Below are 22,126 nucleotides of genomic sequence, written 5' to 3'. Positions count from 1 at the left end.
ATGTTAATGGCATCTCCTCCAAGCTTTGGCTGAGTTCAGCATCCACTATCACCTCTGTATGAACAGCTGGATTAAAAGGAAATGAAATCCCGGAAACAAGTTATTGCCTTTCCTTGTGACTAACCTAACTCTTGCATATGTTCTATGCACATAAGGGGGTACAAGTAAAGAATGTCATTATATATCTAGATTTCTGAGTGATGTGACTAAGGCAGCCTAATTTATAAGATTTAAATTTAAATGACATACTATAAATATGATCTCCAATAGTAGTGAGTAGGTGTAATCTCCAAACGCGCGCACGTGCGCACACATACACACTTCCCTCCTTTCTCTACATATTTAATGGAAGTTTCTCTCTCCCTCAGATTCCAGGCAATCTGAGTATTTAACTGCATAAGCTTTATGCTCAAGAAATTCTTAAGTCAAATCAGATTGCTGAGGTTCAGTGGGTCAAACAGATGAGAAAAAGGAGGCACGAACAATTACCTGCAACCCATTTTTAAAAATGTATTGTTGTTATGTCTCACCTATGTTGGCACACACATAAAAAGCTATTTGACTTAACTAAAATGCAGTGTGAATTGATATCAGCTAAGTTTGATACCAGATTCTGGGCACATGTACAGTTACAACCCAGAATTGAGGTCTATTTTTTATCAAATAAGGTTTTTTTTTTACAAAATAAAAACAATACAAATTTAAAGAAAAAAGAGCATAAAGTTATAATAGGGAATGAAAGAAAAAAGAAAAGAGAAGCAAAAAGGATATAAAGGAATAGTTTCCAATCTTTTCAGCATTAGAAATGCATTTATATTCTGTCCTCTCTGAGGTTACATCAAGCCTTTATTTTTTTTCCTATTCTACCCTTTCTAATAATGAAACCGATAAATCAGATATTTATTGTTTTCCATTGTCAACAAAAAATCCGGAAAGAGTTGCCAGCCACTAACAAATACAGCTATTTGCTATCTCTATAAACTCTGTTATCTTTGCTAACCACTCCTCCCTAGTGAGTATTTCAAACTCTTTCTATCTTTGTGCACATAATAATCTAGCTTCAGTTGCCATGTACAAGAACAATCACCCTTAAGTATTTTCTAGTTAAAAATTGAGATATTTTCTTAAAATAGCCATTTGTATTAGATTAATTTTAAGGCAGGTCATGATTTGTAATAGTTTTTTCATGAATGAAGGAAAATGTACAAGTTTTTCCACTTTGCAATTGCTATTTATCTTTGACTACCATGAATATTGATACCCATTACTGATGCTACAGCATGGTTCATAATATCACACTTCTAAGAGTTAGAGACAGATAGGAACACTCACTTCTCTATTTGAAATTTTTAAGCATGAATAAAGAAGGGAACTGCAGTAAATAATTTTACAGCATGGATGAGTCATAGTTAGGGTAGATCCCTTAAGGCCAATGTGACTAAGGAAGCCTAATTTATGAGATTTAAATTTAAATGATTAACTCTCATCAAATATTATGAAGTTCAGGTTTTTCATGTTTTAATCAAAACCTACATTCAAAGTTTGTGTTTGGGGTGAAATAAATATGTTAATTACTAAAATGCTACTGTAATACTACATATTTATCATCCAAGATGAGTACTTGATTGATTGCTTAGGAATGTCAGAATCTTAACCAGCCATGAATCCTTTCATCTAAGAAATGGGCTGCTCTTTCCAGGCAATCTTGAGATACAGATTGAGTTTTGGTGCTGCTATTTACTTAGAATCTTTCAGTCATTTAAGCAGTGGTGCCCCAGGGGTGCTTTTTGCAAACTGCAATGGAAGATGTCAAATTATTTTTAGCGTCTGGAGGAAAGCAAGGTTGATTCTATTCCAGGCTTTTGGAGGAAAAAAAAAAGGGTCTCAAAAGTTGAGCTATATTTTTCTCATGGAGAGATTAAAGGCACCCATTTTGCTGTCTTCAAAAGAGGTTTAAATCTTAGGTCCAACTTCTGTAGGACTGGATAGCCCATGACCCTGTGACAGAGGGAGTCGCTTTGATGGAGATGGGATTGCAATTTACTCTTAATTTGGGTAGGATTTTGTTTTTGCTTTTTTGGTCTGTTTTCCATATCATGTAGGTAGTGAGAATGTCTGAAGAGGCAGGTCTGCTTTTTAGTGAAGTTTTATAAAGGACAGGTCTGTTAAGCCAGGGGTTTCTAAACCTGGCAACATCAAGACTTGTGGACTTCAACACCCAGAATTCCTCAGCGAACTATGCTGGCTGAAGAATTCTGGGAACTGAAATCCACAAGTCTTAAAGCTGGCAAATTTGGAGACACGTGTGTTGGACAATGGAGGTGGTTGTGTTTGTGCTACATAAACTGGAAATGCTGCATATAAATCAAGGATAAGGACAGAAGCTGATGGAGGAAAGCAGGAAGGATCCCTGCAGGAAGAACAAAGGGCCAGTTGAAGGCCCAGAAGCATCAGAATGAGAGATTTGTGAAGCATAACTGGCTTTCTACAGGCCTCAAGGAACACTTATTTTTCCTTCTTGCCCTCCTCTTCTCTAAGTCACACAAGACTAAGAGAAAGTGGAAGTATAGCAGAGCTACTTAAAGGAGTTAATAAGAGCATTAACAAAGAGAGCGCAAGTTAAAAATAGCTACTTCTGGTTATGGCTCTATATCCATAAAGGTGTTGGTGTTGACTGATTTCATACCTAAGTCAAGTCATACTATATTATCTAGTCAGCTTGCTCAAGTTCATGTGGACTGGTTGTTTGAAAAAGTTAGTAAAATCATACCATGTTTCCTAGAAAATAAGACAGGGACTTATTTTTTTCTGCAAAGGATGCATTAGGTCTTATTTTCCAGTTAGGTCTTATTTGGGGGAAAATGTGGTACTAAATCCATCAGTCTGGCTGACGATCTTAACTAGGCCTTATTTTGGGCGTAGGGCTTATATGACGAACATCGGACAAACATCCTGAAAAATCATGCTAGGACTTATTTTCTGGTTGGTTCTTATTTTCGGGGAAATACAATAGTTAAGGGAAAACCTAAACCTGGCAATGCACCAATTCCAGAAATGAAGAACAAAATTTCCTTCTCTCAGTCAACTACACCACTTTGGTAAGCACTGAGACCTCCCCCCCCCCACCCCCCGATACAATGCATGAATGGCTTCATTTTTCATTTGAGGAGAGTAAATTCCATGGCATCTCATGGACTAGTCTCCGGAGGTCCACACAGCTCAGGAGTATTGTCAGGACCAGTTGCTACTTAATTTAGACAACAGTCCTGACTGATTTAACTCTTTTATTTACTTTTATTGAGTAGTCCGTAATTGGCTATGATTCACTAACCAATACAAGAAGGTTCATAAATCATGTTTAGCCACAACCCAAAAAACCACATTATAGTTTAATATGTTTAGTGAATCCAACCACACAGTTTAACATTCATTTTACCAAAATGTCCATAAGAAAGTCTGGCAAATAAAAAGGTAACAACCAAAAAAATATTTTATTAAAAATTATTTTGAAGTCTTCCCCAGCTTGGTGCCCACTAGATGCCTTCATCTACAAATCTAAAAATGCATTGGGAAGGGACTAGTTTAGAAAGATCGATCTTGAACACTGGATGGGAGCAGGAAAAAACCACAGAAATAATCAGCTTTTGTTTAAACTAAACAGTCAGCATTTGCTGCAGTCCTTGAAAGTTCTGTTTTACACTAACAAAGAGAGTTTTCTACTAGGAAAATAAAGGTCAATTCTAGTGCAGCACTTTACGTCACTAGATAAATTTTATCCATGAGTTTCATTCCAAGTATGAAATTCGTTTGTCATACAAGCAAGATTTAAGAAAACATAATTACCAAAAAAAATTCATTTTCAATATGAGTGAGTATAAAATGAAGTCCATGTTACTGTGGGTGTAATCCTTCGCATATTTATCTAAGAATGAGTTCCTCCATAAACAATAGGCATGATGTCTAAGTAAATCTGCAATGTAACAGTGTGTAAAATGATTAACAACTTTTCTTAGATAAGGATTAAAGTATTAGTTTATTTTTATATGCAAATGTTAAGAACACAAACACTCTTAAACAACATTCTGTTTGAGCAAGTTTGAATTAACATGGCTTGCAGCACAAGGCAGCCTGTTGTATATCTTTCAGTTTGTTCTTCACATAGGTCAAGGTAAAGAGAGAAGAGAGAAAGAATGCATTGAGGAGTGGCTATTAATAAGCTCAACCACCCAGTACACTTTTGTACTATTGTGTTGCAATCTGGTTTGCAAGAACAGGATTAAGAAAGAAGTCTAATCATGTAATTACCACGATCCCATAAATGTCTGTACTTAGAATGGCAAATAATTAAGCTATGTTTTGGACAAGTTCCTTGTACAGCACTGCTGGATCATTTGGCAATTACATAAGAATGCTTTGAAGTCTTAGGTAGAGAGGACAGCCCATCAAAATTGAAATATCCCTAAGTTATTATCAATGCCATCTTGTCATGACTCTTCACACTCCGTGACAACAAGCAATGCAGTAATGAACTTGCACGGATATGAACTTGCAACATGAGCCCAATGCCACAGGTTAAGAGTAAACTCAAAGCAGAAATATATTCATGGTCTGCTGCTGGAGATCAGGAAATTAAACTTTTGACATTTATTTGTGCAAAGCACCAATGCAAAAAAGAAATTAGCAGACCCTTAATTCTAATCCTTGTAATAAAGCACCTGTTTCATTATCTGTAAATTATTCAGTTGTAATTGAATAAGGCAAATCCAGTGAGACCACATAATTTTCTTTCTAGAAAATGAGACCAGGATCCCACTGAGTTCTCTTTGGAAAAAAAAACAAGGGGGGAATCTGAACATTTTCCTTCACTTCCAGCAGAATAAGAACAAATCAAATCACCAGAGCATGAAGATAATTATTAGATTTTAATCCCACCTTTATTACTTTCTAAGTAACTCAAGGTGACAATGTATACAGTATAATATTCCTTCCTCCTGTTTTCCTGACAACAACCCTAGGATATGGGTTGGGCTGAGAGGGAGCAACTGGCCCAGAGTTACCCTGCTGGCAAGAATTAATCTAGAATATTCCATTCAGTTACAAATCAAGGTTGCCCAAGAAACCTTCTGTAGGTGTTCAAAATTCAGATATTGTGTATTTTTTTTCAGCATCCAAAAGGAGAACATTTTTTTTTTTTGCTTCAGTATCTGCTAAGCTAAGGATGAAATCAGATCAACTGTAACATCCAGAAGTTCTCTGAAGATGGGCTCCAGCAGGAGTCCGAAAGCTCGGAAGACAAAACCTCTGGTCCCGATGACCAATCAAGATTGGATCTTGCAACATCACCCCGGGACACGTATATTCACCTAAATTCATCACAATAATACTGTCACCACTGGCTTAGGTTGGATGGGGCTGTCAGGAAGGGTAGAGAGCTGAAGCAAAGCAGCAGGAAGGATACAGAAAGGAAAATCAAATCTACACCTGACCACAAAATCATTGCTTCTGCTGCAACTAGTGAATACTTATCTTGTTGCCCATTCTGGAGATTGGGAGACTGTAAATTCCAAAACTGTCAATAAAATCTGTGTTCTGATTTATCTTGAGCTTCACCACGCCTTTAAAACTGAGGCAAATCCACTGGAATACAGGCAACTCCAAAGATTACAAATGAAGCTTATTTGTTCCAAGCTCAAAAAACATATTATGTAGATCCCAATATATTACATTTTGTTTCTGTTTCCAAATGTGTCCATCTGCTGTAAACGTTTGAGGCATGTGCAGAACAAGACATGGTTTAAAACATTTGCTGTTCTCTTAAAGTTGCTATACCTTGACTCATGGTATTTCATTTCCAAGGTGATCTGATCATTCCCCGTTGTGTAAAATTTTTTCTCTTAGGTAGATCCTAGACTACTTGTGATTACTGAAGCCAAAACGTATCTCAAAATGGTTCCTCTAATTTCAAAATGGTAATGGGATCTGGATTTTAAAAGCTAGGAAAGAAACATTTGTTTGCACACTAAAAAGACGTGGTGCAGCATTGCATATGTTTTCAAGGAAGCAAACCCCCAAGAAAAAGAAAAAAAAAATACACAAGTATCTTCAATGTTTAAGACTCCAAAATCTAAGCAAACAATCAGCACTTTAAAGTATTACAATGTTGCCACCGGCATTTTCAATGTTTTATTGTAAACTGTGCCCGATGGTATCATTTGGGCAGCACTGCATTAAGAACTAACAAAAATCAAATTGAATTTCGACGCAGTATTGAATATTTTATGTCAGTTTGAATGATGCTTACCCTGTATTGATGGAAATGATTTCTATCAGGGGGTTCTTTCTAATCTTTGGCAAATCCAGTCGCGCTCCTCCTAGCCGTTTCCCATTATCCTTTTTCTGTCCCAGCAATCTCACAGAATGACCTTCAAATAAAGGAAAATGCCATTATTATACATATAATCCTTCGGTTTTAGAAAATTCTAGTCCGACCTACTGAATTTGTTAATAAAAACACATTTAAAAAAAACTTACAACACCCAAATACTTACTAGGTAAAAAGTCGATAAATGAAACAGTCCTGTACTTTTAAAAATATATTGGGGGATTTCTTAACAATGTTTAAACTAACAATATCTTTAACTTTGTCTTGATTATTTCTGTTCATTATTGGAAATCAGAATAAAGTTAGACATACGAATAAAGGTTGTATTTCAACTATTAAAAACGAACAACGTTTCTAAGTTTATAGAAATAGTTTAAAGCTTCTATTTAAACTAAGAGTATTTCATAGCCAGGCAAAAATGCCCAGGAAACTCATTAATCAAGTAATGTATCCAGTAAAGTTCTAAAACATGGTTGATCTTATAACTGAGGACTACAACAGTTTGAATTAAGTAATAACTCAAATATTGTTTTTCAAGCTGAGCCCTCTGTTTTTGGTTACATGGACTAATACGCTGTCCATGCATGGGTGCTTATTTCAAAGTTTAAAATCTTGAATTAGAAGTAACAGTCTGGCTGTAATTAAAATCAAAAGGCTTCTTGATTAGCCTTTGTGAAACACTTTAAAACAAGGTAATCAAATAAAAAATGTAAACACTTTGTTTTTCTTTTACCTACAACTATGTTAATAAAGCTTTAAAAAATACAGCAAGTATTAATGCCAGTAACGGTTGGATAAGTTTTGGAATGAGCTAAAATCTTACTTCGTAGCTGGGTTTATATATGACAATACCCAACAATTTTTAATTTGGGTTTAGACAATGTAGCTTAGCAAAATAGATCAAGGTTGTCAAACTGGTGGCCCATGGGCCAGGTGTATCACATGGAGCCATGCCCACCCCAGCTCTGCAAAGGGGACAAACTTTGTAAAATGTCACATGACAGCAATACGACATGGCAACTTTGACACCCGTGGAATAGATGAATCCAACTTCACAGATAGAGAAAACAATAAACGGAAGACTTCCTCTCTTTCCTTGCATCACAAAGAGGAGGGGGGAAAGCCTGCCTGTGTGGACATGGTCATAGAAACCCATAACAGAGAAACCAGTTTTCAGACTAAAATACCGTATATTTCGGACTTTAAAATGCTCCAGACTATAAGACGCACCTAGGTTTTAGGGAGAAAAACAAGAAAAAAATCTTCCCCCTTTTTATTATTACTAATATAAATAGAAAGAGCAACATGTTCAAAATCCATATAGACGGAATATTGCCTGGATTTTGAACATCTTTCTATTTATATTAATAAAAAAAAATCTGCCTCTGCCTCTGCCTCCCAGCATATATCCGGTATTCATCTGGCCCGTTCACCGCCATCTGTTTGCCACCATCCATTTGCTACCACTGCCGTGGCCCATTCTAGAGTAGCACCAACCCCCGCTACCCACTGCCGCAATATTCGCTGTATGACACACAGACATTTCTACTCACTATCGTGAGACAAATTTACTGAATTCTTCACTGAAGAATTTGCTCAAGCAAAATAGAGCAATTAACACACTAGCCTTTTCAGAGTAAAGCTAAAATTTACAGTTCAGAACCCAGCTTTATTAAAAAGAGAAAGAATTGTAAAATACAAGAGTACAGTAAGAGAGATTAAACAGTACTGTATTTAGATTTTTTTTAACAATACTGTAAAGGTTTGTTATTTTCATATCATGATACAGTATTCCAAGAAATCCATTATAGAATACTGGAATGTACAGTATCTGCATCTGTAGTGTTCACTAATTATTCTTTCTTGCTATATCACATTAATGATAGTGTTATCATTAGCTAATTAACTATTTTCTAATGCTATTACTTACAAAAGATTCTTGAATTTAACAATATGCACCATGCTTGTTAATTAAAATAAATGTAAAGTCTGTTGGAAATATTTGAGTCATAACAAAGCTAAAAATACATAATGAAAATTAATGTGCAAAGAATATTAAAGAAACAAAGTTTTCTTTTTATAAAGGTACTTATCATAAACAAGCAAACAAATCAACAATCAGAAACCCATACATTTCAATAAATTAAAATATATCAAGTACCACAAATGATTGTGTCCAGGCACTTTGGAAATTGGCAAATGTTAACTACTGAATGGGTAAAGTACTGGAGCAATCTCTTTGCAACTATTAATTAATCCAACAAAGCTGGATTAATAATAGTATTAATTAAAATTCATAAATATGTAAAGTATAGTCTCATTTTATTAATTTTCTGATGAAACACAGAAGATAGAAAATATTTTATGTAAATATATGATTTCACACTATAGGCAAAACATTACATGCTTGTTTTCAATGATATCCATTAAACCAATGCAGTCATTCCACATTTTAACAAAACCAAAACAATGAAATTGAGTTTAACAGACTTTTTTTATACTATTAGTTGACTTTTCTTTTTACAAATATTGAAGCTAATATTTGAAAAAGTTTCCTTTTGTAAGGTTTCTATGCTGCACAATTTTCTAAAGGAAAGCCATTTATTTATTTAAATTTATTTATTTTTAAATTTATTTGTTTATATTTATTAAATTCATATGCTGCCCATCTCACCAATAAGGTGACTCTGGGCAGCTTGCAAATGTAAAAAGGTAAATATAAATATAATTAAAACTCTTTGTGATTTAACCCTTTTATTTTTTAGTTAAATAGAAAAAATTGAGACCTTCTAATTGATACAATTAGCTTCATATGTTAACTAATAGCTGATTAAGCAATTAAGCAGTGCAGAGTTTTTCTACATCCTTCACTTGAAAAAGAACTCTCTTTTCAATATAGCCAAAATACAATTTTCACCAACATCAAGAGTCTCACATTCTTTTTCATTAAAAAAGACTCAATAAAATTTAAGATAAGGTCTGGTTTTCATTTGCTGTTTGGTCAATAACTATGCCAAATTAACATGGTATAAACATTATTTTAAAAAAGTGATTTCTATATTATGAGCTGTGAATGAAACAAAGTAAAACTACTCAAGTATCACATAAGAAATTAAAAAGTTCGCTCTGAAAGAGTGGAAAGAAGGAAGAATACAGGAAACAGGTATAATTTGATTATTCAAATATATGTTCATGGAGAACCAAAAGCTAGTAGATATATTAATTTTCTGTCTTGCCAGACAAAGCAAATAAATATAGAATCAATGAATTGTACGAGGAGTGGTAACAAACTGAAACAATTACTTTGTATTACAATTTATATTACCATATAAGAAAAATTGTCTATCTGCACATATACAGTAGGTTGTCCTCAACTTAGAACTGTAATTGAGCCTGAAATTATAGTTGTACGTTATTGTGGTTGTAAGCCAAGGCATCACAAGTTTTTGACATTTTTTGTAGCGATTATTAAACACTGCAGTAGTTCAGTGAAATTGAGTTCATTTGTTTTAATTGATAATTAATTTCAAACTGCCGTTTAATACTATAGCTTAATAAAAATCAATAGCCTTAGTTTCTTGGTTCATTCATCAGAGAACTAAAGCTAGTCTATATGGGAAATATATTGTCATATCTCAGTTTATTATGGTGATATAATTTTTTTTAAAGTTATATTCAAAGTTACTCTGGAAAAACACAGGTGATATGTATGTAACTTCAGCATCTGAATATTTACAAATTGAGTGTTGGGAATATCATTATGGATAGCAGACACCTTAAAGTAATATTCTATTGCTGAAAGATATTATCAGATTAAGAATTCAGTTATTCATTAGCTGTTTTCAATTACTCAAATCATACATACTATATTGATACTTCCTAATATGACACATGAACCTACAACATGATCACACAAGTTTTGTGTAAACCAAAGCAATATGGGGTTTTTCAACAAATTACATTTTAAACAACTCCATCTTAATCTTATCTACAAATACACATTTATTCTACTTTTCCAAGTTAAAAGTTCCAGGTTAATGTTTTATTAAAACATTTTCAAGACTTTTCACACTTCTCTTTTTAGAGTTTATTCTATTAGTTTAACTCTCATCAGGCAGCTTAATTTCCTGTGATTCATGTGCCTTTGTTTAGATTGGAAATGGGAAAGGTGCTTCAAATCCAGCATGGGTATTTGGTATACCTGTCAACAGCTCCTCAAACAAGCTGTGTCTTTTCCTGAATAGCTGCACGATTCTTTCTTATAATGATTTGCAACACTGATGAGTAATTAGCACTGTTAATTAGCACCATGCTAATCTATATCCATGCTGTTACAAAAAAGTAATAGCATGTACAGAACTAAAGTATCCATTAGTTATTTGACCCCAGAAAGTAAGGTTGTTGAATTTATAATATTTTCTGTACACAGATTTTATTATCATATCTAAAGAAGTATCAACCGCGATAGTAAAAATATTTTCTGCCCTGGGTACATGGCACTAGGAAACTGCTGTCAGCCATCGTTTCCAGCACATGCAAAAAATATCTGTATGCTTCTCACAAATTGATGACTTTTTCCCACCCCAAAAGGGCAGTGAACTTATGGGGAGGGAAAATGTCACATTTAATACGGTTCAAGGAGAATTCAGGAGAGCTCTTTTGTGCTTATGCTGGTGTCTAGACCGACAGACATGTTGTCAATAAACATTCTCCACTTTAGCCTACACAATGTACATACAGATATCTTGTGAGCTTTTAGTGGCCCACCAATAACAACAGATTGATTGGTATGGTGGCTAAACAGTTGGCAAATATTAGTTAATATTTAGACTAGGAACGGATAGACCATATTAACCAGACAGGTTAATGCGATTGAGATTTAGAGGGTGAGACGAAGTCTGAAAAAGTTCAAAACTGAAGTAATTTCCTTTTACTTGTTTACAGTAATCCTGTCCAGTGACCCATTTCACAAAGTCTTCTGTGAAACTCAGGACCAGTGTAGGTTTTATTCAACCGGAAAGTCTAGTCTTCTCTTAATCCAATATGGATACACTTGACAAAATGCAGCTGTTTTGACATTTTGCAGGAAGCTTTATGATCTCAAGAAAAGTGTTCAAGTGGCTAATATTCACAGCATTACAAGAGCAAGAGCACAAATACTGTAAAAATCAGTTTAAGGTAGTATTATATTTCTAATGTCCACTCTGTTTTATAAATCCAGCAGATGGGCTATAAGATGTACATTTTAAATCCCAGGCAAGCTGTAAATCTTGATTTTTGTCTCATTCGAGAAGGAATATTAGAACAAGAATGCTAAACTCCTCCTTCACCTATCAAGCAAATTTTGAATTGGATGGAGGATTTCTGTAGAAACGCAACAAGTTGCCCTCAGGAATACACGTCTGGTGCATCTCTACATGTTTTCTCCCTCCTCCCAATTCAGCCTGCTACAGTAATTGGTCAGCCAGATGTTAAGCAAGTCTACAATCCACTCACAAGTCAAAACTCTAAATGATAAGGTTTAACATATGTAACTTTATTTTTATTTTTTAATAAATTGAGTCTACCATTATTATCTACATATTTCAAAAAGGAGCATGGAAACTGAGAGGCTGTGAGTTGTGCCATACCTGCCAGGGAACCCAATTACTGACATGTCTAAGAGGAATAGGGAAATATGCCAAGAATACTCGGGTTGCTACTATCTAGTTCTCCTAAGATACTGGGGTCCAAAATCCTTGTTGCTGTGCTCCCTCTGCCACCCAGCAGTCCACACCACATGGCTAATAGTGAGAGGCACTGAGAGATACACTCTGGTAAGCTCTAAAAAAGCAACGTTTTTTTGTACCAATGTTTCTTGGTAGATAAGCTCTCGTACAAGTAGTTCCTTCATGGGGAACCCAGAAAATGGAGAAATTTGACTTTAGATATAGAAGCCGTTTACACACAACACACAAAAATTATTTAAGAGTGGATTTACACTCATCCCCTCCCCCATATGTACGTATGTCCACTTTGCAGGTGGATCTAGTTTTAAGGAGGTATCTTTCAGGTCATTTATGAAGTTACCGTTATGGCATTTCGAATTCATTTGCTCTATTCCTCTTTCCTTTTGTATTTGCTATCTTTCATCTTTTTCTTTTCCCACTCTTCTCTTTCCTCTTTGTTCTGCTTCAGAGCAATGATGGGCATCAGAAGTTTTAATAATAGAATAACCGAGTTGGAAGGCCCCTTGGAGTTCTCTAGTCCAACCCCTTGGTCAAAGAGGAAACTTTTATACCATTTCAAACAAATGGTTATCCAATAAAAGACGTTGCTGCTTTTAAGCCATCCTTTCATTACATTACGTTCTATTAACTTGACTACCCTTAAAAAATTTAAAATCCTGCATCTCTGATTTACAGTCTGTTTTTTTAAAACAGCCTGTAGAAGATATTTTTCTGGTTTAAAGAACTCTGTATAGATGTTGCAAATACCTATATTCTCCCAAATATACAGCCTTTGTGTGCGTTCTGCACAAAGTCATTTTCACTGGACTCCTCTCTTATTTCATAAAGCCTTAAGGTTAACCTCAGCATCACTTACAGTCTCTCATGAGTACTTTCACATTTTTCTCTCTTTCTGTATATTTATCTTATATGGACTGTATGTATACTGCCAAAACTCTAATATTTTTATCTAACATCTTCTGACCACCATCCCAAAGGTAAATTGTTACATGACAGTTTAATGATCTTAGCAAAGTTTGCATAGATTTTATTGGAAGTTAAGATTTTGTAACAATTGGATCCAAACGACAAACAGGATGCAATATCCAGAACTGAGGTCAGCTGCCATTAAGAAGCTATAGTTTCAGTGAGAGTATTAATAAAACACATCGCTTGCTGTTTAAGTTGGCCAAACCAGTTATTTTTGATATAAAGGTAAAGGTAAAGGTTCCACTCGCACATACGTGCGAGTCATTTCTGGCTCTAGGGGGCAGTGCTCACCTCCATTACAAAGCTGAAGAGCCAGCGCTGTCCGAAGACGTCTCCGTGGTCATGTGGCCGGCAGGGCCGAAGGCGCGCAGAATGTTGTTACCTTCCCACCAAAGTGGTCCCTATTTTTCTACTTGCATTTTTACATTCTTTCAAACTGTTGGCAGAAGCTGGGACAAGTAATGGGAGCTCACTCTCTTACATGGTGCTAGGGATTCGAACCGCCGAACTGCTGATCTTTCCGATCAACAAGCTCAGCTTCTTAGCCACTAAGCCACCATGTCCCCTATTTTCAGTATAGGAACATTTAAATATTTTTTTCTATTCAGGTTATGTCTTGTGAGTCTTCTCTACAAGCTATGTGAACTCGTAGAATATAAAGGCACTCTATGCTTTATAAAATTCATACCACATTTTTCAGTATTCTAAAACCCCAGTATCTTTGATGCAACAATTGATATCTGATACGATTAAATATTGCAATAAATGAACATTAATTTGTCTGAAATACATCATGATCTGTACAATATAAAAAGGAACACTGAAATTCAAATTTTTAAGACGTATTAAATATTAAAAAACCAATTACTGAGCAAAGCAGCTAGAGTGATCTATATTAATTTGGGTCAGCTTTCTGTATATTTTTTGTGATGTATATGGCACTTGCTAAATATTTACATTTCAGTCAGTATTTGGAATGTGTATGGGGCATATTTCAACAGGAGATTCCTTAGGGATATACTATATGGGATCAAAGCAACATCAGGAATGAGCACTGAGAAGAATGAATGCATGCATTATTTCAGCTGAATAACTTACCCTTAATAGTTTCCTCAACAACTTCCACTACACGATCTATCTGTTGAACCTGAAACGCAATAGATTAATAAATCAAGCTGTGAATATTCAGATGACCTTTGAAAGACCCTTTTTCAAATACACTCTTGAATGTATTTCATCCACATAAAAAGAGCCCTTGCACTTTTTGCAATATGCTTTCTACTTACAGGTTTCTGCTTGCAAGATAGATTGAAAAGGGAATCAAATAAAAGTCAATGCTTATGTTTTATTGCACTCATATTGTGCTTTTAAAATATAAAAGCCATCTTACAACAAAGTTTAGCACCAATTTCATGCCAGCAAAAAGAATTACTCAATGCAGTAAGAACCAATTATAAAGGAAAGATCACTGCAGGCTTTTTTTAAAAAAAAGAAAGACAGCTTACATAAATCTATAAAGTAGAGAATTTATATAATTATGAATGGTGGCCAATAAGCGTACTATTAGCAAGAACTGACAGCATCCTTGAAGAAGAGAATAGTGGAAGAAAATCTGGAAGACATTCAAATTCTGCACTCGTCTCTTTCTACAAAGCATGATAAGCAATTTTATAGCTCAGTCACTTAAAATGTCTACAGAGAAAAAGCTGCATATATGATGTTTGGAAGTTCAGAGTTTACAAGGATCAGCAACATTCACTAAGAATCTCAATGAAAATATTTCCTCTTCAAGCCATGGAATTAAGTAGCATGTTATTCACATGCTATGCCTGACTATAAATAACCCAGTGGAGAACATCCTTATAAATATATACAACCAGTGTTCTTGTATGAGATTTAACTGAAATTTAAAAAAAAAAACCAAACAAACCCAAACCCTAGGAATATCAAAAAGCTTCAAATTGCTTTTTTTTAAAAATGTAATGCTGTGGGTACAACTACTCCATTGTGTGAAATAGCTAAAGTGCCTTTTACTGCCTGAAAAGATTACTAACACCTGTATCGAATAACAAAAAGGGCGGGGGGGAATAAAGATTTCCCTCTCCAGTTGTGTCCTAACTTTATTGGGTGGGCTCATCTGTTTCTTAGCTGAGGGACCCAGCATTGTCCGAAGACATTTCCGTGGTCATATGGCCAGCATGACTGTACGCCAAGGCACACAGAATGCTGTTACTTTCCCATCAAAGTGGTATCTATTTATCTTCTTGAATTTTCATGCTTTCAAACTAGGGTAAGAATGGGAACTCACCCCATCATATGGTACTTATGGGGTCTTGAACTGCCAACCTTCCCGTCGACAAGCTCAGCATCTTAACTGCTAGGCTATCATGCCCCATAGATAAACATGCTTTATGCATTCGCATGTTGTTGAACCCAATCTTTATCAGTGAATACTTCAAAAAAAAAACATGGTTTAATGTGAAGCAGAAATCTTGGTCATAGCCGGAAGTAGCATGTGTTGTGCTTAATGAGATTAGCAAATGCATTTGGGAATGCTAGTTTCAGACAGCCAGAATATATAACCATGTTCTGAATATAAAATGGTCTGAATATAAAATGAACTCAGAATAAGTATACTGTATTTGCATTTTACACTAATTTTTTAAAAAAGGCACACTATAATGTAGCATTAGATGTAACAGGCTAAATTAACAATTTACTTTTTTGTGCAATGGCCTGTAATTCTAATCCAGGCTTACCTTTACTGTAGTTTCAGTGATATTTTACTTCCCTGCACATGTTATGTCCGGCATACGATGTAAATATCTTTATGAGCACACTATTTTAATCATATATTAAATGATTCCAATGCACCATTCCACGTTTTGCTTCAGGTGGCTTCCTATGACATTCAGATCAGGAAACTGGTATCAAAACATCCTCCAAACTAGTGTGCAAAACCTTTATTTAAAGTGGGAGGTGATTACCTGTTTATGTTAATATCTGGATAAACTGCCTTTTTCAGTGCGACCATTTAAAAAAAAAATTCAATCCAATATAAAAAACTCTAGAAAAAATTATACAGGTTTGAGACAACCTGCATATAGAAACAAAAAACAAAACTCCAGAGCTTTTTTGCGAGAGCACTATCTCTTATTTCTTCTAATATGGGATGTGTTCAAGAAATGTTCAAATTCCAATGCTGTCAAACAAAGCTAAATGAAGTTGCTGTTCTAGAACCTCCTTGATGTCAATTTAGCTTAGAAACATCAGTTACTTGACTGGTGAGGAACAAACCAAGAGCATTCAGCAGTTCCATCAGCAAGATCAGTATAAATATTACCTTGAGGGGTGTATGATTCTGTTCTCTACAATTCATCATTTTCCAGATTTTTGGTATACTGTAGGACATGATAAAATCTTACACAGAGGTTCAGAAACAACTTTTTGAAATTAGACTACCAAAATGTATAGCCAGGATAACATTTTAGGTTCTTAAAACTCCCCAGGATCATGTTCTGAGAGAATTTCAACGCAAACCATAACATTCTCACCCCAATAATGCTCAGGCCTTGCAGATAGTCTTGTCGGGGCTGGGCTTGTGGAACACATCCCGCTAGGACAACTTTCTTTTTTCCTTCTTGTGCTTTCCTAAAACGAACAAATAATCCTTCAGTGGCAGAACACATTTGTTTAATTAGCATTCACTAACTTTGCGTCATAGTATGAAAAGATTGGAAAAACCAAGAATGTTGCCTAATTGTGTCATTCTGCCAGCAAACAGATTCTTAATTGCACTTCTATCCCACGCGCATCCTTCAAATCTTCCCTGGAGGGTTGGAAGATTCTCCAGAGTTGATTTGGAGTACAGGTAAGGTTTGGGAGTGAAGGGAATGATAATAATGGCATATGCTGTTGCACTTGTAGAAATCCGTTTGCATAATATTAAATCCAAGTCAAAACTTCATCTGGTGTGATATGAATTTCCACATATAAAATTATTCATATACATCCCAAGGGGAAAAAAAGAATTTTTTAAGGCTTTAGTTTCTGGCTGTCATGAAGATGAAGGAAACAACCTAACACATTCATCTTTTTATGAATTGCTCCATAATTCTTAAGAGCGTTTGATTCCAGGTATGGAATGTCTCAGATAATGACAGTAACAAAACACTTCCATTTATTGGCAAGAAAACTAAATAAACATGTTCAAAATATAATTAGAGGTTGGATTCAACCAGATTTTAACTTTATCACTACTTGGGTGATTTAAGATTGTAGGATTTTTTTAAAAAAACAAACATATTCCAAACATTCATTGGTAGCTTTATGTTGTAGCTCTACAATCCTTTCTCCCAGTGGTAGGATTCAAATTTTTTTAATACCGCTTCTGTGGGCGTGGCTAGGTGGGTGTGGCTAAGTGGGTGTGGCTAGGTGGTCATGTCATTCCCCTTTGCCCCATTTTTGGCTGAGTCGGCCTCAGGGAAGCCTCCTGGGCGCTAAAAAGAGAAGCATTTTGAAGCCTTCCAAGGTAAGTACAACAGCTGAGGGAGGTCAGATGTGCTGCGCAATTTAGATTAGCTAGAAAGCAAGAAATCTGACGATTTCCTGCTCTCTAGCTAATCTAAATCGCGTGGCACAGCTGATTGTTGCCCAGCTGATCATCGGAAATACTGGTTAGGCCGAACTGTTAGCATTTTTTTACTACTGGTTCAGCCGAACTGGTAGCGTTTTTTACTACCAGTTCGGGTGAAGCAGGCCAAACCAGTAACATTTCACCTCTGCTTTCTCCTGAAAAAGCTGGAAATGTGGCAGTGGCTGCATATTAAATATGCAAACTTTTCAATTAAATTGCCATAAAATGTGACAAAAGATAATAGAATTTACAATACACTACATTAATCCAATAAAAATTCTCTACATAGACTTCTGTACATATGAACCAAATTTTAATTATATTTTCTCTCATTCTCATTCAAGAGATATCATCAAGAGATATCACCCAATACCATCTAATGGTTCTGCTCAGTTTAATAAAAGTACTAATGTTATTTATTTGTTTATTTTATGAAAAAAAGACTATATTGTACTGGAATGTTACAAATGCCTTTCTTTAATGCTGGTGGAAAGATGGGAGTAGGAAAGATAAGTCTTACAGAATTTCAGTAGCATAAATGAATATATTTCTACTTTCAGAACCTTCCTACATTGTAGTTAAATTTCAGCATTCAGTTTTAAATTGGCTCTTAATTTATACAATAATTTATATGCTTCTGACTCCTACTTCAACTTCAACCTGATTTGCACAATCTCACTGCCATGAAGTTTAATTAAAACAACGATCTTCTGAGATTTTAGGAAAAGTAATCTGTATAACAGATATTTTAAAAAAAGAAACCTCTACAATATATTAATGTTTCCTTGTAATCTTCCCTTGTAAGGCCACTATAATAGAATAAACAAACTGGCCCAATGTGGGTGAAAATTTCCTCCCAAAGCCCAGTAAGATAAAGGACGAATCTTCAATGTTCTAATCTGCCTAACAAGTCTGTATTGCTACTTGTGAATTCATCAGGAATAGAAAATAATGCTTAATTGAACCTTTAGGAATCTGCTACATGAAGTATAGGGCTTGCAGTGAATTATATCTGTGAACCGGTAAGTTATTTATTACTAGAGATTTAAGGACAAGGTTGCAGATTGCATTCCCTAAAGGGAAGAGATGGAGGAGTAGTCTGGGCCATTGTTTCTTCTAACATTTTCTTTTTCCTACCTTTGGGGACGTAGGGAAGAAGCAACCCTTAATGACAATTCCACAACAAGCTTTGTCCAAAAACCCAAAGATTTGGACAGCAACTTCAGGAGAAAAGAATGTCGAAGAATAAAATTGGGACTAATAACATGGTTTGCCAGATGTTCCTCTTATCAAACCTTTGTGCGCACTGCAGTCACTTTTAAAAAAGCTAGGTAGTTAACGTTTCCTTTAAACTTTAAAACATCACACAGTAAAAAACATTCCAAGTTTCACATTTAAAGGCCTAGAGAGACACAATGGAGCTGATTGACTGCTCCTTTTAGCTGGGTTTTGCATCAAGTAATTTCTATGTTTGTGATGTAGTATACTGCACGAACCTAACCACTGAGGTTTGTGTTGTATAAACTCTAACTAGTGTGGTTTATTCAAGAAGCTGTAGTTCAGCAAATCCACGGTATAATACAATGCCTCAAGCAAAGGAATCTTCAGGCAGGAGAAAAGCCAGCTTGATGAACAGAAAATTATATGTACAGGGAGCAGTAGATTGTGATTCACAAATGACAGGAGCCTTCTATCATGAAAAAACTTGTTGACTGGTACAAATTTAGGATTAATAAAGAGAATGTTAGTTTCAAGAATGGCAACTCTCATCGCAGTAGAAGACAATCTGATAGCACTCCAGCAAATATCTCCAATTTGGCATCTTCTACAAGTTTTAGATCAATGTTTTTAAGATCTGTGGACCTCAACTCACAGAATTCCCCAGTCAGCAAGAGAAGTCCACACATCTTAAAAGTTGCCAAGTTTGAGAAATATTGTTTTAGATTTCAACTACTAGAATTCCAAGTTCCTGAGAATAATACTGCCTGAGAATAATGGGAATTGAAGACCAACACACCCAGGCTGTAGTATAATATACTCATTTAATTGCATGGGATAATCCACATTTTCTTGCTGATAGCTACCCATGTTTTTTGCACTATAAGATGCATGTTAGCTTTGGAAGAGGAAAAGAAGAAAACAAAAATCTGCCTCTGCCTCTCAGCAGCCATCCGCTATTCATCTGGCTAGCGTTCTTGCAGCAAACAGCCTGGCCAGCTTCAGCACGTTATCACAGCCCCAGCATGTGGCTCTTCAGGGCTCCACTCCATTGCGCCCACCACTGATCAGCTGAGCTGAGTTACCGCCACTGCCGGGGAACCCTGGAGCCTTCGCTGCTGGTCAGCTGTTTGCCGGTTGGATTGGCCTCCTGGAATACTGCCGATCAGCTGTCCTAGGCAGTGGGAATTGCCTCTACCATTTGCCACCTTCGCCTCCACCGCTGCCATTCGGCAGTGGCAAACAATAGCAAATGGCAGTCGACGGTGGCAGCAATCGGCGGCAATCTCCGCCACCTAGAACAGCTGATCGGAGGTATTCTGGGAGGCCAATCCAACTGCCAATCAGCTGCTTGACAGCGAAGGCTCCAGCATTCCCCAGCTGCGATGAATGGCGGCAGCAGTGATAGGCGGCAGCAGTGATCCTCCCCTCCCTCACTGCAATATTCGTTCTAAAAGACACAGACATTACCACCCACTTTTTTTTTTTTTTGAGGGGGGAAGTGTGTCTTATAGTGCGAAAAATATGGTATATAGTCCTTTTTCTTTGTAACGTTTACTTCAACTAAGTTAGTACTGCTCACTATGTCCTTTTAAAACAATTATGTGGTTTACTATGAAAAACAACTTCATGCAAGAACACAATTTTTCTGATCACGCCTTTAAATTGCAAATTCAAAATAAAGGAGGTCAATTAAGTACTCAAAACACCTGCAAACACTATATAAGTAGTACTTGACTTATGATCACAATTGAGCCCCAAACTTCTCTTGCTAAGCAAGGCAGATGTTAAGTGAATTCTACCCATTTTACGTTTTTTCTGTTCAAATCTCAGTTGTTAAGTGAATCACTACAGTTGTGAAGTTAGTAGCCTGGTTGTTGAGTGAATCTGTCGTCCCCATTGACTTTACTGGTCAGAAGGTCACAAAAGGGGGTCCGTCAGGTGACCGTGGGACACTACAGCTATCATAAATATGAGTCAGTTGCCAAGCATCTGAATTTTGATCGTGGGACCATGGGCATGCTAGAACAGTCTTAAGTGTGAAAAATGGTTATATGTCACTTTGTTCAGTGCCATGGTAACTTTGAACAGTCACTAAATGCACTTTCCCGTATAATAATTAAGATGCTGGAGGAACCAACAGAAATTCTTTTCCAAACGGAACACTAGCGGAAATGAATTTCTAATAATTAACAACCTCAACTCTGTAATGATATTCCCACAGGCTCAAATTTTTTTCATTTCTTTAATTGCTTTCTGTACTTCTAGCATGACTTTACAGTAGAATTTGGCTCTATTTTTATGCTGACTAACTAAACTGATGCGTTTCAATTTATTGTTGATCTAGAAACTTCTAATATCTGTTTTTGCTGATTCAGATTTCTGCAGGAGAAAAGTTCAGAAGCTGAGAAGAAGCATTATTACTTAAAACACAGGGGAAGCCGACTTGAAGCAGAGAACCTTTCATATATATAGTAAGTGTATGTGTGTGTCTGTCCATCTGTCCGTCCATCCAGTGGGTGCAATCAATGTATAACAGGGGTGTCAAACACAGGGTATTTAAATCTGGCCCACAGGGCTGCCCTGGAAACAGCAAAGGACCGGCCTGCAGTGCCTCTGACAGCTAAAGTGGGCTCCTGAGCTCCGTTTTTTATTGTGACAGACTCCTACAATCCTTTGTCAGTGAAAACAGAACTCGGGAACCTGTTTTGGCTGGCAGGGCGGTCAAGCCGCCACAGGCACCCCCGACATGAATGACGTCAAGCTGGTCATGCCAATCCTGGCCACACACCCCAGCCTCCCCAAGATCAAACACAACCCTGATGCAGCTCTCAATGAAATCTTACACCCCTAATGTATAATGTAGCCAGAACAACTGCACACACAAAAAATTTTTAATTGTCCAGTTTCCTCAGCCTTCGCCTATCAAAACTATCTGCTGAAAGTGACTGTGATCCAAACAGAGAACCCTGAGGCAGAAAGCAAGCACATCTAATTCTAAGGAACCAGAGACAAGAACAAAAGAATCAGGATGGCAGCCAAATTCCAGAGAAAGCAATTAAACAGAACAAGTCTAGTGTAATCCTATTTAATCTAATCCACGAGCAGAATCCTATTTCTACTCCTGAGGTGCTCAAACTTATAGCCATTGGTGAGGTTCATAAAGTTTAGATAATCAAGGATTGGCCTTCA

General features: G+C 36.2%; 1 protein-coding gene across 2 annotated transcripts in view; it reads right to left on the bottom strand.

The window, feature by feature from the left end:
* CDKAL1 (CDKAL1 threonylcarbamoyladenosine tRNA methylthiotransferase) overlaps positions 1-22,126 on the bottom strand; it is a 299,952-nt gene that overhangs the window by 194,511 nt on the left and 83,315 nt on the right. For both annotated transcript variants that reach the window (XM_087930944.1, XM_026699524.2), the window contains exons 6-8: positions 16,635-16,731; positions 14,179-14,227; positions 6,302-6,422 (exon numbers count right to left, since the gene is read on the bottom strand). In XM_087930944.1, the coding sequence (XP_087787070.1) occupies positions 6,302-6,422; positions 14,179-14,227; positions 16,635-16,731 (267 nt within the window). The remainder of the gene's footprint in view (positions 1-6,301; positions 6,423-14,178; positions 14,228-16,634; positions 16,732-22,126) is intronic.

Source organism: Pseudonaja textilis, chromosome 3 (assembly GCF_049901715.1).
Source record: "Pseudonaja textilis isolate UNSWEBS1 chromosome 3, rPseTex1.2, whole genome shotgun sequence".
NCBI classification, from domain to species: Eukaryota; Metazoa; Chordata; class Lepidosauria; order Squamata; family Elapidae; genus Pseudonaja; species Pseudonaja textilis.
The sequence above is the reverse complement of the archived record's forward strand: the minus strand, read 5'-3'. Positions and strand labels throughout refer to the sequence as shown.